Source organism: Oryctolagus cuniculus, chromosome 5 (genome assembly GCF_051225735.1).
Source record: "Oryctolagus cuniculus isolate XC-2025 breed Fujian yellow rabbit chromosome 5, ASM5122573v1, whole genome shotgun sequence".
In the NCBI taxonomy this organism is placed as follows: domain Eukaryota; kingdom Metazoa; phylum Chordata; class Mammalia; order Lagomorpha; family Leporidae; genus Oryctolagus; species Oryctolagus cuniculus.
Genome location: NC_142871.1, coordinates 137,743,654 through 137,762,378, shown reverse-complemented (window position 1 = coordinate 137,762,378; position 18,725 = coordinate 137,743,654). Strand labels below are relative to the sequence as shown.

The 18,725-nt window shown below is 41.4% G+C and overlaps 1 protein-coding gene across 4 annotated transcripts in view; it reads left to right on the top strand.

Annotated features, from left to right (window-relative positions):
• The window catches only part of LOC100343357 (butyrophilin-like protein 1), a 363,518-nt gene extending 356,175 nt beyond the window's left edge, over positions 1 to 7,343 (top strand). For 3 of the 4 annotated variants that reach the window (XM_089334145.1, XM_089334144.1, XM_089334146.1), the window contains exon 11: positions 5,101 to 7,343. In XM_089334145.1, the coding sequence (XP_089190271.1) occupies positions 5,101 to 5,753 (653 nt within the window). In that variant the 3' untranslated portion in view covers positions 5,754 to 7,343. Of the gene's footprint in view, positions 1 to 4,748; positions 4,776 to 5,100 lie in introns of all 4 variants that reach the window. The other variant, XM_051840564.3, reaches the window with a different exon arrangement.
• Positions 7,344 to 18,725: the final 11,382 nt, after the last annotated feature.

Genomic DNA, 18,725 nt, shown 5'->3' with positions numbered 1-18,725 from the left:
AATTCAATACTGAAGTCATCTGGTCCTGGGCTTTTCTTTTTTGGGAGGGTCTTTATTAATGCTTCAAATTCTGTCTTGGTTCTGGGTTTGATTAGATTTTCTATGTCTTCATTCTTCAATTTAGGTAGGTTGTATGTTTCAAGGAATCTGTGTATTTCTTCTAGGTTTTCTAGTTCATTGGCATACAGCTTTTTGCAGTAATTTCTGATGCTTTTTTAAAATTTCTGTGGTGTCTGTTGTTAATTTTCCCTTTTCATCTCTAATTTTGTTAATTTGGGTCTTCTCCCTCCTTTTTTGGTTAGTTAGGCCAATGATGTGTCAATTTTATTTATTTTTTCAAAAGAACAGCTCTTCGTTCTGCTGATCTTTTATATTGTTTTTTGTTTCAATTTTGTTCATTTCTTCTCTAATTTTAATTATTTCTTTTTGCACAGTAGACTTGGGTTTGGTTTTCTATTGTTTTTCTAGGTCCTTGAGATGCATTGATAGCTTATTTATTTGGTGCTTTTCCAATTTTTTGACAGAGGCTCCAATTGCTATAAAATTTCCTCTTAACAATGCTTTTGCTGTATCCCATAAGTTTTGGTGTGTTCTATTATTGTCTTCATTTGTTTCCTGAATTTTTTTGATTTCTTCAATGACCTACTGTTCATTCAGGAGCATGTTGTTAAATTTCCATATGTTTGCATATGCTCTAGGCATCACAGAGGTATTGATTTCCAGCTTCATTCCATCGTGGTCAGAGAACATGCTTGATATGATTTTGATTTTTTTGAATTTGCTGAGACTTGTCTTATGACCTAACGTGGTCAATCCTAGAGAAAGTTCCATGTACTGCTGAGAAGAATGTGTATTCTTCAACTGTAGGATGAAAAGTTCTGTAGATATCTGTTAGGTCCATTTGGTCTATAGTGTCAATTGAATCTGCTGTTTCCCCTTCGATTCTCTGTCTGGTTGATCTGTCCATTGCTGAAAGTACAGTGTTGAAGTCCCTCAGTACTTTGTATTGGAGTCTAGGTATTCTTTTAAATCCATTAACATTTCTTTTATATAGCCAGGTGCCCTGTAATTAGGTGCATATATGTTTATAATAGGCACATCTTCCTGTTGAATTGATTGCTTAATCATTACATAGTGCCCTTGTCTCTTTTAACAGTTTTTGTTTTAAAGTCTATTGTGTCTGATGTTAAGACGGCTACATCAGTTCTTTTTTGGTTTCTATTGTCATGAAATATCTTTTTCTATTCTTTCACTTTCAGTCTGCGTGTATCTTTTATGGTGAGATGTGTTTCATGTAGGCAGCAAATAGATAGATTTTTTTTTAAATCCATTCTGCCAATCTATGTCTTTTTACTAGAGAGTTTAGGCCACTTATATTCAAGGTGACGGTTAATAAGTAATGATTTGGCCTTGCCATTTTTTCCATAAATATTCCTATTTTTTACTTTGGATTCCCTTTGTGCTTTTACTAGGAGAGTTTCTACCTTCACATTCTTTCATAATGATGTTTATCTTTTTGTGCTTCTGTGTGTAGCACATCCTTATATATTTTGTAAGGCTGGATGGGTGGTGACAAATTCAACTTCTGTTTGTTATGGAAGGTCTTTATTTCACCTTCATTCATAAATGCAAATGTTAGGGACCAGCACTGTGGTGCAATGGGTTATGCCCTGGCCTGAGGCATCCGCATTCCATATGGGCACCGGTGCAAGACTTGGCTGCTCCACTTCCAATCCAGCTCTCTGCTCTGTCCTGGGAGAGCAGTGGAGGATGGCCCAAGTCCTTGGGCCCCTATGCCTGTGTGGGAGAACTGGAGGAGGCTCCAGGCTTTGGAAAAGTGCAGCTCCGGCCGATGTAACCAATTTGGGAGTGAAGCATTGGATGGAGGACCTCTCTCTTTCTCTCTCTCTCTCTCTCTCTCTCTGCCACTCCTCTCTCTGTGTAACTCTTTCAGATAAATAAATAAATCTTAAAAATGCAAACTTTGTAGGGTACATTATTCTGGGTTGACAGTTTTTTCTCTTAAGACTTGGAATATATCTTGCCATTCTCTCCTAGCCTGTAGGGTTTCTGATGAGAAGTCAGTTGTGAGATTAATTGGAGATCTTCTGGCAGTCATCTGGAATTTCTCTCATGCATGTTTTAGAATCTTTTCTTTATGTTTTACTGTGGATAGTTTGACTATAGTGTGCTGTGGTAAGGTATTCTTTTTCTTCTTCTTTTTTTTTTTTGACAGGCAGAGTGGACAGTGAGAGAGAGAGAGACAGAGAGAAAGGTCTTCCTTTTGCCGTTGGTTCACCCTCCAATGGCCGCTGCGGCCGGCGCGCTGCAGCTGGTGCACTGCGCTGATCCAATGGCAGGAGCCAGGTGCTTATCCTGGTCTCCCATGGGGTGCAGAGCCCAAGCACTTGAGCCATCCTCCACTGCACTCCCTGGTCATAGCAGAGAGCTGGCCTGGAAGAGGGGCAACCGGGACAGAATCCGGAGCCCTGACCGGGACTAGAACCCAGTGTGCCAGCGCCGCAAGGCAGAGGATTAGCCTACTGAGCCGCGGCGCCGGCCACTAATAAGGTATTCTAATCCTTTCTCTCTTTCCACACCTTCAAAAACTCCTAAGATCCATATGTTGGATTGTATGACAGTATTCTGTATATTTCCAACAGTGTTTTTAGTTTCCTAATCGCTTCTTCTTTTTTTTTCTGACTATAAAATTTGCAGAGATTTGTCTTCTAATTCAGATATTCTTTCTTCTGCTCACTGTTAAGGTTTTCCACTGCATTTTTATTTGTTCTATTGAATTATTCTTTTCCAAGATTTCATTTTGATTTTTAAGATCTCAGTTCTGTGGGAGAAATTTTCTTTCATGTCATGTATGGATTTTATTAGTTCATGCATTTTCTACTGATGGCTTCTCAGTAATCTTATAATCAATTTTTTGAAAGCCATTTCTAGCATTTCTTCAATCTCTTCATTTTCACAATCTAATATTGAAGTGTTGTGTTCTTTTGGGTGTGTCATGTTGTCTTCTCAATTCTTGTTTCTTAAATTGCTGCATTTATTAATTGGCATTTGTGGAGATACTCATTTGTTTCTTCTTTGTTTTTTCCCTGTGATGGCTTTAATCTTTTGATGATGCCTCTGTGGATTAATGGAGTGCCTTCTTTTTCACTGAACTTAGAGACATTTGCTTTTGTGTCCAGGGAGCTCTGTTCAGTTCTCCAGGGTGAAGGGGGTGTCCAAGGTGACACCCAGATTGGACATTGTAAATCTCCCTTTTTTTTTAATCAGTAGGAAGGTTTGTTCATCTGTGTTAGCATAGTGTCATCTTACCTCTTCTGCTAAAAGGTACCATTGCCTGAGTGCTAACCCCAGTATGTATAGTATTCATCTGCACTGCCACAAGAACTCCAAAAAGGATCTGTGTGGCCCTCCATGTAAGCACAGATTCTGTAGCAATGACCCTCCCCAGGGAATCAGGGAGACCTTAGCATGTGGAGCCTCCCACAGTGACTGCCCAAAATCCCAGCCACACTCTGAGCCCTCCCACACAGCCACAGTGTATTCACAGTCCCAGCATGCAAGCTTTCCATAGTCACAAGCACCCAGCCCATTGTCAGTTCTCCCTGCCAGACTAAGGAGTCTCTGCTAGCAGGGCGTGCAAACATGAGCTAGGGAAGCTTTTACATATGTCCAAAATGGTGCCCACCCTCTACAGGACACTGGGTGCAGGGTGGTCTGGGAGTGAGAAATGAGCCCTCATCCCCTATTTTTTTTCTCCTCTAGTTTGGTAAGTATACTATTCCCCACAGGGCTCCAAGCCCAATTCCCACCAAGCTCTTCATGCAGCTTTATTGCTAGTGGCTTGCTGCAGAGTGGTCTCACCTCATTCCAGAGCTACTGCTGAGTTTCTCGGCTGCTGGAGTCCTGAGTTGTGTTTGTCCACATCCTTTATGTAGGTCCACAGTGTCCCTATAATTTGTGTGCAGTATTCTCTGTTGTTTTTCCCCTAACTTTTCCCTGAGACTGCACTTTTGTCCACTTTTTAAAAAATATCTTCTCCTAGACAAAGCAGTAAGCTCCCTCCCTATTCCAACATCTTAATCCAATCTAGGATTTTTAAAACAGTTATTTATTTATTTGCAAGTCAGAGTTACAGACAGAGAGAGGGAGAGAAAGAGAGAAAGGTCTTCCATTTGCTGGTTCACTCCCTAAATGGCTGCAGTGTCCAGAGCTGGGCTAATCTAAAGCCAGGAGCCAGGAGCTGGGAGCTTCTTCCAGGTCTCTCACGTGAGTGCAGAGGCTCAAACACTTGAGCCATCCTCCACTGCTTTCCCAGGCAATTAGCAGGGAGCTGGATCAGAAGTGGAGTAGCTGGGACTCCAACTGGTACCCATAAGGGATGCTGCTGCCACAGGCAGAGGCTTAACCTTCTGCTCTACAGCACCAGCCCCTCAGGTTGGATTTTGTGGCTAGGAAACAGATCAGCACAATTTCATAGTGAAATCTGGGCAATGACTTTTCCATTCAGGTCTGTGTCTAATACTTAATCCTGGGATGTTAGCTTTATGTTTAGCCTTTGAAGGAGTGTGTGTGTGTGTGTGTGTGTGTGTAAGAAACAGTCCATCAGCTGAATGTCTTCTACACATTTCCCTTATCTCTCCCACAATACTATTTCAGGAAAGTAGGTGCTGAGCCGACATTTAAAGTTTGTGCAGACCCCTCATAAGCAATGTTTGTTTTTCTTGTAGATTGGCGAGAAGAACAGTTCCAGGCCTGTGAGTGACTTCATGCTCTTTCTGGGTGCTCCTCCTGTGGTTCCCATGGCTCTGGCCTCTGCTTCAGTTCTCTGTGCTGGTGTAGATGCTGGCACCTTCAACAGTGGAGGGTGGGGCTGAAGTGAGAGGAACAAAGCTGGCTCTGGTCCTCAAGGTGACACATCTAACTCAGAGGGTTCTGGTTCTTCCTCCTGCTTGGAGGCCATGGGCTTGGGTCTCAGGGGCCTTGCCCCTCCTATGAGCAGCTACATGACTCTGGGGGTGGTTGTGTATCTTTGTTATTGGGCAAGAAGGAACTGTGTATGATTGGAAACTCTCCCTGCAGGGTCTGTCACTCTGGATCCAGGCTCTGCCCATAAGAACCTTGCTCTGTCTCATGGAAAGACAATTGTGACCTGGAAGGACACCTGTGTTGTCTCAGATGGCCGCTGCTCTGTGTTGGGCCTTGAGGGCATCACGTGGGGAAGATATTACTGGGAGGTGGATATCAGGAATGGAGTGGACAGCGAGTTTGCTCTGGGCGTCTGTAGGGAGCATGTGAAAAGGACAGGCTTTTATATAGAGTCCCCAGATAAGGGGTTCTGGGTTGTGGGGTGTTTTAATAATGGGTATAATGCCTGTACTACTTCCAATCCAACATCTCTAGCCCTTAGGCAGCATCCCAGCAGGGTGGGGATTTTCCTGGACTATGATGGAAGGGACGTCTCCTTCTATAACATGACTGATGGCTCCCACATTTTCTCCTTCCCTCGAGCTTCTTTCGTTGGAACCCTCTTTCCATACTTCATGCTAAAGTCAGGAAATGTGTCCCTGAGCATCTGCTTAGTGGCACATGAATCTGAGGGGCTCCCTGTGCCTCCTAACAATTCTTCCTTTGAGGAGCCTGTGAGGCACCATCAGGAGGTTCTCAGCTCAGGCTCTGGAGTTGATGGTGCTCCCCCTGGGGCTGAGTCTCCATTGCTTCCTTGCACCACATAGAACCCCTCACTGCCCCTGATTTCTCAATGTGACTCTTGCTGGGGCTGCAGACTCCCTGTGGCAAAAGGCTCCGAGGTGAATCCAAGATGGTCCCAGAATTTTCTCCTCCTGTGTTTATGAGAATTGTTGGTCCATGGCCTGTGTTCAAAGAGCCGAAGATATAAGTTGACTGTTTTTTGAAGTGGTTTAGGATAGGCTAAATTTTACTATGGGTAATTGTAATTTTTACTTTTAAAAAATTGTTTTTTGGGGCTGGAATTGTGGCATAGCAGGTTAAGCCACAATCTGCAGAACTGGCATCCCATATGGATACTGGTTCATGTCCTGGCTGCTCCACTTCCAATCCAGCTCCCTGCTAATGTGCCTGGGAGAGCAGCCAAGGATGACTCCAGTGCTTGAGCCCTCATACCCACCTGGGAGACCCTGGCTCCTGGCTTCAGCTGGGCCCAGCCTCAGCTGTTAATGTTCATTTGGGGAGAGAACCAGCAGATGGACGATCTCTCTGTCTCTCTCTGTCTCTGCCCCCTCCCTCTGTAACTCTACCTTTCAAATAAATAAAAAAAATCTTTAAAAATTGTTTTATGAGTTTTCAATTCCCTCTGGATATGAAGTAAACTGAGCTCTGAATTTCAGTGTTCAAGAAGGGAGCGTTTGATTTTCCACACTGAGTCTGAACAGAGGTACTAAGAGGTTGAGGGTGGTCCCCAGGTCTATTCTGGGAGGGTTTGTTCTATTTGATTACTAACATTGGCCATTCAAAAATCCATGGAAGCAGATGACTGATGGTTTTTAATGGGAAGGATCTAATGGTCTATGTTGTTGACCTCCCTTTCTGGAATGAGGAAACACCTCTATTTTTCCATACCTCAGTAAATTCCTATTACCAGTGAAAAATTGTGCTGTGTTGGTTCATGGAATCTAAGTTTGAGGGCCTGGATTATCTTTTTGTGTCAACACTACACCTGTGGGAAGAAGAGAGAGTAAGGAGTATGTATTGACTAAGATGACAATGAAGGAGAGAGTTTTCAGTAGCAAGTTCAACTGTAGAAAGCTTTGCCCATGAGCATGGTTCTAGTTAATCAATGTATTGCCTCTTAGCACTTCCAAGTCCAGTTGTTACAGGGAGGGGAAAGCCATAGAAAACAAAAAGAAACAGGACTATTGAGGGTTTGGTCTCTTCAGGCATGAAATTGTGTTTACTCCACAAGGTAAATAACTTTGACCAGGGACATGTGGTGTGGTTGTTCTGATGCCACTTGGGAGTCTCACATCCCATATTTGAATGCCTGGGTTTGAGTCCTGGCTCTTTCTTTTTTCATTTTTATTTTATTTTAAAGATTTATTTACTTGTTTTAAAGGCAGAGTTGCAGAGAGAGGACAGAGAGAGAGAGAGAGAGAGAGAGAGAGAGAGAGATCTTTCTGCTGGTTCACTCTTCTCTTAGCTGAAATGGCCTGGGCTAGGTAAAGACAAAGTCAGGAGCCTGGAACTTCATCCATGTCTCCCTTGTATATTCCATATAGTTTCAAATTATAATTTATAATCCTCCAGCTTGCATCACACATTAATGGATTTTTAATCTCTGGAACCATGAGCCAAAATAAACATTTTGTCTTTATAAAGTTGCTTTGCCTCAGGTATTTCATTATAGCAACAAAATGCTGACTAATGGGAGAGTTTAGGTTATTTTGTCTTTGACTGTCTTGTGTATGTCTTTGTATATAGTAAACATTTTCTTCTTTCTTATGACACTATGTATAAGATGTTGGAGATTTAAAAGAATATATTATAGTGTTTTAAAAATGTATTTATTTTATTTGAACAGCAGAGTGAGATTCTTCTGCTTACTGGTTTACTCCCAAAATATCTGGCTAGGCCAGCTGCAACCAAGAATTAAGTTCTCAATCTGCATCTGCTATGTGAGTGGCAGTAACCTAGTACATGAGCCAACACCTTCTGTCTCCTAGGGAGTACATTATCAGGAAGTTGGAATGGAGAATCTAGCATGGATTCCAATCCAGCTACACTAATATCAGATGTAGACCTCATGGTCACTTAATCACAGTGCCAAATGCCTGCCCAAGATTTTATTTATTTGAGAGGTGGAGCCTCAGACACAGAGAGGGAGAGACAGAGACAAACGCCTTCCATCTGCTGGTACACTCCCCAGATGGCTGCAACAGCTGGAGTTGAGCCTATCTGAAGCCAGGATCCAGGAGCCAGGAGCTTCCTCCAGGTCTCCTATGCAGTTGCAGGGGCCCAAGGACTTGGGCCATCTTCTACTTCTTTCTCAGACCATAGTAGAGAGCTGGTCAGAAGTGGAGCAGCTGGGACATGACCCGATGCCCATATGGGATGCTGGTGCTGCAGGTGGAGGCTTAGCCCACTATGTCACAGTACTGGTCAAGCCTGTCCCTATATTATAATCTTTAGATAACACAATCATCAGTGGGACTCTGTTTGGATTTGAAGAATAAATATAATGATTTGTGCAGTTTGTTTCCTTATTTTGGGGAAAAAGTGGGAGATTCTTCCTTTCTAAGAGTGATTTGACTTGACAAGTGAGAGGGTAGAGTTGTTTTTCTATTGTGAGGAGTTCAAGTGTGTGTATAAGAAAAGACCAAAAAGGAGAAGAAAGGAAGGTGGGAGGGCAAAAGGGACAGGGAAGGAATGAGGTAACAAGGGGATATCATTATGGTCTTAGAATTATATCTACAAACCATTTTGTTAAAAACTAATTAAAAATTTTAAAAAAAGAAAAAAAATTCCCACCAACAAAACAAAAACAAATCCCCACAAATATGTGTATAATGGTGTATATGCAGCTGGGGTAGCCAACAGTGTAGACATTGCCCAATATCATTTCATTGCCTCCTGATTGCCTTGCTTCTCAGGGGGTCTCACGAGTATCCTAATAGGAAGTTTCATGTAACTGGCTCTGTCTTGGGCCACAGCAGTGAACTTTACCCGCCAGTAGGCCACAGCCCACCTTCAGCAATGAATTGGAAATTTCAGGGTTTCTTTGTTGAGATTTTCTCCATGTCTTCCTTCCATGTCTACTCTGACACATCCCAAGAGGCAGTATCTGTTTCCTATATCTGGTAGTTCCATGTTCTTTTAAAAAATTGTTTATTTATTTGAAAGGTATGAGAGAGAGAGAGAGAGAGTGAGAGAGAGAGAGAGAGAGAATCTTTCATCTGCTAGTTCATTCCCCAAATGCCACCAACATCTGGGGCTGGTCTGGGCTGAAGCCAACAGCCAGGAACTCAATCCTGATTTCTCACATAGATGGCAGGGGACCAAGTGCTTGTGTCATCCTGTGCTGCCTCCCTAGTTGTATTGGCAGAAAGCTGGATCAGAAGTGATGTAGCCAGGACATGAACCAGGCACTCTGCTAGAGATACAGGTGTCTCAATTGGTGGCTTAATCAGCTGCACCCCAATGTCACTCCCTCTGTATTCTTTAGTGCTTTCTTCCCTTCTTTTTAATAGTTAACCACATTTTTCTAGGTGATGAATTTTTTATAGATTTACTTATTTATTTGAAATTCTGAGAGAGAGAGAGAGAGAGAGAGAGAGAGAGAGAGAGAGAGAGAAGCTTCCATCCACTGGTTCACTACCTAGATGGCTACAACAGCCACGACTGCTCTAGGCTGAAGCTGGGATTTTCCTCTGAGTCTTCTATGTGGGTGGCAGGAGTCCAAACACTTGGGTCATCTTCTGCTGCTTTTCTCAGACCATTAGCAGGAGCTGTATCAGAAATGGAACAGCTTGGACATGAACCAGCATATATACGGGATGCTGGCATTGGAGGCAGTGGTTTTTTTTTTTTTTTCTTCTCTTAATATACAGAAGATCAGTTTAGTATACATTAAGTAAAGATTTCAACAGTTTGCTCCCACACAGAAACATAAAGTGAAAAATAATAGACGATTTTTTAAATGATGATGAAATCAGATCAGACCTATTGTCATGTTTAATCCCAGTGAGAGTCAAGTTGGGAATTGCTAATTTCTTCTTTTTTTTTTAAACAGAAGATCAGTTTAGTATACATTAAGTAAAGATTTCAACAGTTTGCACCCCCATAGAAACACAAAGTGAAATATACTGTTTGAGTACTCATTATAGCATTAAGTTTCAACGTACAACACATTAAGGACAGAGATCCTATGTGAGGAGCAAGTGCACAGTGACTCCTGTTGTTGACTTTACCAATTGACACTCCTGTTTATGGCATCAGTAATCTCCCTATGCTTCAGTCATGAGATTCCAAGGCTATGGAAGCCTTTTGAGTTCTCCGACTCTTATCTTGTTTAGACAAGGTCATATTCAAAGTGGAGGTTCTCTCCTCCCTTCAGAGAAAGGTACCTCCTTCTTTGAAGACCTGTTCTTTCCACTGGGATCTCACTCACAGAGATCTTTCATTTAGGTCTTTTTTTTGCCAGAGTGTCTTGGCTTTCCATGCCTGAAATACTCTCATGGGCTTTTCAGCCAGATCGGAATGCCTTTAGGACTGATTCTGAGGCCAGAGTGCTGTTTAGGACATCTGCCATTCTATGAGTCTGCTGAGTATCTCGCTTCCCATGTTGGCTCACTCTCCCCTTTATTTATTCTATCGGTTAGTGTTAGCAGGTACTAGACTTGTTTATGTGCTCCCTTTGACTCTTAGTACTTTCATTATGATCAATTGTGAACTGAAATTGATCACTTGGACTAGTGAGATGGCATTGGTACATGCCACCTTGATGGGATTGAATTGGAGTCCCCTGGTATGTTTCTAACTCTACCATTTGGGGCAAGTCAGCTTGAGCATGTCCCAAATTGTACATCTCTTCCCTCTCTTATTCCCACTTTTATGTTTAACAGGGATCACATTTCAGTTAAATTTCAACACTTAAGAATAACTGTGTATTAATTACAGAATTAAACCAGTCATATTAAGTAGAACAGACAAAAAAAACTACTAAGAGGGATAATGTATTAAGTTGTTCATTAACAGTCAGGGCTATGCTGATCAAGTCACCATTTCTCATAGTGTCCATTTCACTTCAACAGGTTTCCTTTTTGGTGTTCAGTCAGTTGTCACCGATCAGGGCGAACATATGGTATTTTTCCCTTTGGGACTGGCTTATTTCACTCAGCATGATGTGTTCTAGATTCCTCCATTTTGTTGCAAATGACTGGATTTCGTTGTTTCTTACTGAGGTATATAGTATTCTGAAGAGTACATATCCCATAATTTCTTTATCCAGTCTACCGTTGATGGGCATTTAGATTGGTTTTAGGTCTTGGCTATTGTGAATTGTGCTGCAATAAACATTAGGGTGAAGACCGCTTTTTTGTTTGCCAATTTAAATTCCTTTGGGTAAATTCCAAGGAGTGGGATGGCTGGGTCAAATGGTAGGGTTATATTCAGGTTTCTGAGGAATCTCCAGACTGACTTCCATAGGGGCTTGACCAGTTTGCATTCCCACCAACAGTGGGTTAGTGTCCCTTTTTCCCCACATCCTCGCCAGTATCTGTTGTTGGTAGATTTCTGAATGTGAGCCATCATAACCGGGGTGAGGTGAAACCTCATTGTGGTTTTGATTTGCATTTCCCTGATTGCTAGTGATCTTGAACATTTTTTCATGTGCCTGTTGGCCATTTGGATTTCCTCTTTTGAAAAATGTCAATTGAGGTCCTTGGCCCATCTCTTAAGTGGGTTGTTGGTTTTGTTTTTGTGGAGTTTCTTGATCTCTTTGTAGATTCTGGTTATTAACCCTTTATCTGTTGCATAGTTTGCAAATATTTTTTCCCATTCTGTCGATTGTCTCTTCAATCTCCTGACTGTTTCTTTTGCAGTACAGAAACTTCTCAATTTGATGCAATCCCAATAGTTGATTTTGCCTTTGACTGCCTGCACCTCCTGGTTCTTTTCCAGAAACTCTTTGCCTGTGCCAATATCTTGAAGGGTTTCTCCAATGTTCTCTAGTAACTTGATAGTGTCAGGACGTAGATTTAGGTCTTTAATCCATGTTGAGTGGATTTTTGTGTAAGGTGTAAGGTGGGGGTCTTGCTTCATGCTTCTGCACATAGAAATCCAGTTTTCCCAGCACCATTTATTGAATAGACTGTCCTTACTCCAGGAATTGGTTTTAGATCCTTGATCAAATATAAGTTGGCTGTAGATGTTTGGGTTGATTTCTGGTGTTTCAATTCTGTTCCATTGGTCTATCCATCTGTTTCTGTACCAGCACCCTGCTGTTTTGAATACAAATGCTCTATAGTATGTCCTGAAATCTGGTATTGAGATGCCTCTGGCTTTGTTTTTGTTTTACAAGATTGCTTTAGCTATTCGAGGTCTCTTTTGCCTCCATATGAATTTCAGCATCATTTTTTCTAGATCTGAGAAGAATGTCTTTGGTATCCTGATTGGAATTGCATTGAATCTATAAATTGCTTTTGGGAGAATGGACATTTTGATGATGTTGATTCTTCCAATCCATGAGCATGGAAGATTTTTCCATTTTTTGGTATCCTCTGCTATTTCTTTCTTTAAGATTTTGTAATTCTCATCGTAGAGATCTTTAACATCCTTGGTTAAGTTTATTCCAAGGTAAATGATTGTTTTTGTAGCTATTGTGAATGGGATTGATCTTAGCAGTTCTTTCTCAGCCGTGGCATTGCTTGTGTATACAAAGGCTGTTGATTTTTGTGCATTGATTTTATATCCTGCCACTTTGCAAGACTCCTCTATGAGTTCCAATAGTCTCTTAGTAGAGTTCTTTGGATCCTCTAAGTAAAGAATCATATCGTCTGCAAAGAGGGATAGTTTGACTTCTTCCTTCTCAATTTGTATTCCTTTGATTTCTTTTTCTTGTCTGATGGCTCTGGCCAAAACTTCCAGAACTATGTTAAATAGCAGTGGTGAGAGTGGGCATCCCTGCCTGGTACCAGATCTCAGTGGAAATGCTTCCAACTTTTCCCCATTCAATAGGATGCTGGCTGTGGGTTTTTCATAAATTGCTTTGATTATATTGAGGAATGTTCCTTCTATACCCAATTTGCTTAGAGTTTTCATCATGAAAGGGTGTTGAATTTTATCAAATGCTTTCTCTGCATCAATTGAGATAATCATATGGTTTTTCTTCTGCAGTCTGTTAATGTGGTGAATCACATTGATTGATTTGCGAATGTTGAACCATCCCTGCATACCAGGGATGAATCCCACTTGGTCTGGGTGGATGATTTTCCTGATGTGTTGTGTACTCTATTGGCCAGAATTTTATTGAGGATTTTTGCATCTATGTTCATCAGGGATATTGGTCTGTAATTTTCTTTCAGTGCTGCATCTTTCTCTGGCTTAGGGATTAAGGTGATGCTGGCTTCATAGAAAGAATTTGGGAGGATTCCCTCTTCTTCTATTGTTCTGAATAGTTTGAGAAGAAATGGGATTAGTTCTTCTTTAAATGTCTGGTAGAATTCAGCAGTGAATCCATCTGGTCCTGGGCTTTTCTTTGTTGGGAGGGCCTTTATTACTGTTTCAATTTCTGTTTCAGTTATGGGTCTATTTAGGTTTTCGATGTCTTCATGGTTCAATTTTGGTAGATTGCATGTGTCCAGGAATCTATCCATTTCTGATAGGTTTTCCTGTTTGCTGGCATACAGGTCCTTGTAGTAATTTCTGATGATTCTTTTTATTTCTGTGGTGTCTGTTGTTACGTTTCCTTTTTCATCTCTGATTTTATTGATTTGGGTCTTTTCTCTTCTTTTTTTAGTTAGTTGGGCCAATGGGGTGTCAATTTTGTTTAATTTTTCAAAAAACCAGCTCCTCGTTTGGCTGATTTTTTGTAATGTTTTTCTTGATTCAATCCTGTTAATTTCTTCTCTGGTTTTAATTATTTCTTTTCTCCTACTAGATTTGGGTTTGGTTTGCTGCAGTTTTTCTAGGTCCTTGAGATGCGCTGAAAGCTCATTTATTTGGTACCTTTCTAATTTCTTGATATAGGCACCTATTGCTATAAATTTGCCTCTCAGTACTGCTTTTGCTGTATCCCATAAGTTTTGATATGTTGTGTTGTTATCCTCATTTACTTCCAGAAAGTTTTTGATTTCTCTTTTGATTTCTTGAATGACCCATTGTTCATTCAGGAGCATGTTGTTCAATCTCCATGGGTTTGCATACTTTCTAGGGTTTCCTGAGTTGCTAATTTCCAGCTTCATTCCTTTATGGTCTGAGAAGCTGCATGGTATGATTCTAATTCTTTTGAATTTGCTGAGACTTGCTTTATGGCCTAGTATGTGATCAATCCTAGAGAAGGTTCCATGCACTGCTGAGAAGAATGTGAAGTCTTTAGCTGTAGGATTGAAAGTTCTGTAGATATCTGTTAGATCCATTTGGGCAATAGTGTCGATTAAATCTGCTGTTTCCTTGTTAATCTTCTGTCTGGATGATCTGTCTATTTCTGAGAGTGGAGTATTGAAGTCCCCCAGTACTATTGTATAGGAATCTAAGTCTCCCTTTAAGTCCCTTAACATATCTTTTAAATAGACCGGTGCCCTGTAATTAGGTGCATATACATTTATAATAGTTACAACTTCCTGTTGAATTGACCCCTTAATCATTATATAGTGTCCCACTTTGCCTTTCACTTTCAGAATGCATGCATCTTTGTTAGAGAGATGCGTTTCTTGTAGGCAACAAATAGTTGGGTTGTGTTCCTTGAGCCAATCAGCCAATCGGTGCCTTTTAACTGAAGAATTAAGACCATTAATGTTCAATGTGACTATTGATAGGTAGTGACTTTGCCCTCCCATTTTCCCGGAGATATTTTCTAGTATATGCTTTGAGCTTCCCATGCTCTTTTACTGGTGGTTTCTCTTCCTTTCCCTTCTTTCATATTGATGGCCGTGTTTCTGTGTTTCTGAGTGTAGCACATCTTTAAGTATCTTTTGCAGGGCCGGACGAGTGGCGGCAAAGTCTTTAAATTTCTGTTTGCTATGAAAGGTCTTTATTTCACCTTCATTCACAAAGGAGAGCTTAGCAGGATATAATATTCTGGGCTGGCAATTTTTCTCTCTTAGCACCTGTGCTATGTCTCGCCATTCCCTCCTAGCCTGTAGTGTTTCTGATGAGAACTCTGCTGTGAGTCTAATTGGAGATCTTCTGAGAGCAATCTGACATTTCTCTCTTGCACATTTTAGGATCTTTTCTTTATATTTCACTGTGGTAAGTTTAATTACCACGTGTCGTGGTGGGGATCTCTTTTGGTCATGTTTATTGGGGGTTCTATGAGCTTCCTGTACTAGGATGTCTCTGTCCTTCTCCAGACCCGGTAAGTTCTCTGCTAGTATCTCACTAAAAAGGCCTTCTAATCCTTTCTCTCTCTCCATGCCTTCAGGAACTCCTAGAACTCGAATGTTGGTTTTTTTTAATAGTATCCTGTAGATTCCCAACAATATTTTTTAGATTTCTAATTTCCTCTTCTTTTCTTTGGTTTGACTGTATGTTTTCCTGTGCTCTATCTTCTAAGTCTGATATTCTCTCTTCTGCTTCACCCATTCTGTTTTTAAGGCTCTCTAATATGTTTGTCATTTGATCTATTGAGCTCTTCATTTCATTTTGATTTCTCTTCACTATCACACTTTCCTGTTCTACTAGTTTCTGCGTTTCATTTTGATTCTTCCTTAAAATTTCATTTTCACGAAAGAGATTTTCAATCCTGTCCAATAAGGATTTCCATAGTTCAAGGATTTGCTTTTGAAAACTTCTAAATGTTCTTATCATAAATGTTTTGAAATCCGTATCTTGCATTTCTTCTATCTCATCATCTTCATAATCTTGGTTTGGGGTGTTTTGTTTATTTGGAGGCATCATAGTGTCATCGTTGATCTTGTTCCCTCGATTTCTGTGTTTGTTGCTTGGCATAGTTAATTCTTCTTTCGTCACTGTGCGTTTCTTTTTTTTTTTATTTTATACTATATCTGTGTTAAGAGGACTGCCTGCTGTTGGAGGAGCCTTGGAGGTTTGAGATGGGTGTGGCCTGAGAACTCTGCTTGGTTCTTCCAGGTTACGGGTGTGCAAAGGTGACACCCTCAGGTTTTGCGTGGTAAATCTCTCTCTTTTTATTTATTTATTTAATTTTTTCAGGGGGTAAGTAATACCGCACCGCACGGCTGTGCAGAATTGATGGTATTTAGCTTCCGATCTCTGGCTTCTACCCAAAGAGTCTGTGCAGGCTCTGTTTCTCCTCTGGACTCCCACTGGGTTCCCTAGGCTACTGAAGTGTAGTGACTCAGTTCCTTAGCTCTCCCCTGTTGTTATGTAAATCCAGAGAGGGGGCCTGCTCTTTGTCTCTTGCAAACTCTTACAAACTCTTGCAAACTCTTGCAAGCCTTGCAGCCTTGCAACCTTTGCAAGGTTGGCGGAAAGAGAAACCCCCCACCTTTTTTTCCTTCTCTCCTGTAGTCAGTCTGGTGCACTTTCCCGCTCCCCTCTAGATTCTGACAGCCATTTCCCCGCCAATGTCTCAGGTTATTGAGCTCACCTCCCCTTCCAGCGCTGATGTGTGGACTCGGAGCCCTGAGCGTCCCAACTTTCCCCGCTGGTGTCTGTGTGACATCCACTCCCCTTCCTGCACTTGCGCACAGACCCTGTGGCTCCCGCCGCTGGGCTTCCATGCGGTGGGCAACCTTGTTCTCCCAGTAGGTCCTCCGAGTCACAGCCACTAGATCCAGAAGAGTTTCCTCTGCAATTTTTTCCTGATCCTTTTTCTGAGGCTACCGTAACTCCCCTTTTATTAAACTAAATTTTCCCGGACTATCGGTGGGCGCCCTCACTATTCCGCCATCTTCACCCTCATTTGGAGGCAGTGGTTTTACTGGCTGTGCCACAAGGCCAGCCCCTAGGTAATAGTTTTTTATATTACATTTGCCTGCTCAAATGCCATGTAGTTGCTATCTTGTGATCAGACTTTCCTGTAATCAGCTAAGTCATAATGTGGCTTAGAGGAGGGCACTGAACTGTTCACACTGTGTGGAAAATGGTTTTTCAGGCACTGACACATAAGACCATAAAAATACAATGTCCTTGCTTAGATTTTAAGTACCTTCTATATATTCATATATTAACTGCCATATTTATCTTCCATTCATTTTTCATTTATCTTTATGGCACTGCATTAATTTTGGATTATATATGGGCATGCTTTCTTTGAAAGAGAGAGAAAAGGAAGGATGCAGATGGTATGATTTTATTTACAAAAACCAGGAGTGATCTTTTTAGCTAAGTGTACGCCTGCCTAAATAGTTCCAGAAGCAATGAATAAATCCATCAATATTATAACACTTCATCAGGTTGATTTCTAAGTTATCTAGGTATACATTTGGCAATGAATTTATTTTTGGAGCTATACTGATCAAAGTTATAGATTGTTTTTCTGAGTATCCCAAAGCCTATAGTTTTATTGAACCATAAGATATTAACCAAATTTCTTCTCTTACTCACAGTATTTATTTTCAATTGCCTTTCCAGATGGACAATAAATACATTATTTTTCCAAATGTTATCTGAACTAGCTCTACAATTGTACCAGTTTCATCATTGATTAATCAATTAATTAAAATACTTGATTTCTATCTTTTCCTGAGTCACATTTATGACATTATTAAAAATTATACAGTATTGTCTTACATTTAAAGCACATAGACAAGAAAGAGGGAAATGAGAGAATGGGAATGTGATGATGGAGGGAGGATGAGGACAGAAATATGAAGCTGAATAGGAATGGGGGGATGATTGTGTGGAGAGAGGGAAAGAAGGAATAACTCAGAGGAAATGGCTGTGAGAGAGGTACTGTGATGAATGAAGAGGCACTGGAGAGACTGGGGGAGATCAACTTTGCTGAGGTTAGGGAGCTGGAAAGTTCTGTCTACTGGAGAAAGTCTAGGGAGACATAGTTGATAAATAACAATCTCTTGCCTAAAATTGCTAGAGTGATTGCTTCTGTGCTAATTTTGTTCAAACATAACTGGACATTGAGTTTGAAGAAATTTCTCTTTTGAATCTAACAAGATCGCTGCTTTAAAAGAAAAATTTTTGCTGTTTAATCTGCCTGACTTGTTTTGTTACTAGGTTTAGAAGATTTGGCAAAATAACAATGAGTAATAAGAGTTTTATTATTATGGCCTCTAAGGTGGATCTTACAAATTAAAAAAAAATGGTTTAACTTAAAAAATGTATGAAGTGGAAGGGCTGACTTAGAAAAGCTGCCAGAGGCCACTCTCTAAGATAAGGGCATAGCCATCATTGCCACAGCTGCAGCCAGAGCTCTTCAGGGAAACCTGTGTGGGGTATGGAGGAGAGAGTGACCATGGCTGCAGGGCCAGGCCAATTGGATGGCCAGCCAGGGACCCCAGTGAGCACAGCAAGCCAGGCATTGCGGAGAGAGGAGCAGGCCTGGCTGCCTGTGATGCTTGCTGCTCCTCCCGTGCTCATCAGGGAGCTCAACCCACCTGCCAGCCCAGTGGTGTGGTGATGAGTGGGTCCATGATGTTACTGCTCTGTCTGCTGGGCTGCCACACTGCGGGAGTCCAGCAAGGCACTCAAAAGGTCATACTGAAGGTGCACTTGGTAATAACCAGATAGGCAGACCATCCAGACTAGTTCCCATATATAAATTCTGGGTTACAAATTGCATTAATTTAGTCCCTCTGGATATAGTTGTGTGCTGGCAGGCAGGGTCAGAGCAAAATCCTTGTGGCCAGGACTCAGTCCCAGTTAAAGAGACCAAGGAACCTCCAAGAATCCCACAGCATCTCTAGAAAACTCCTCACTGCTGCCACCTCCCTACTTTCCTCTGCTAAGGCCAGAGGCCCCTCCTCTACCAGATGGTCCATCACCATCTGTTTCACACACCTGCTGCAACCTGAGAAATCTGAATAGATGGGAAAGCATATCTGTTCAACCCAGAGCCTGTGAGCACAGAGAGGCCC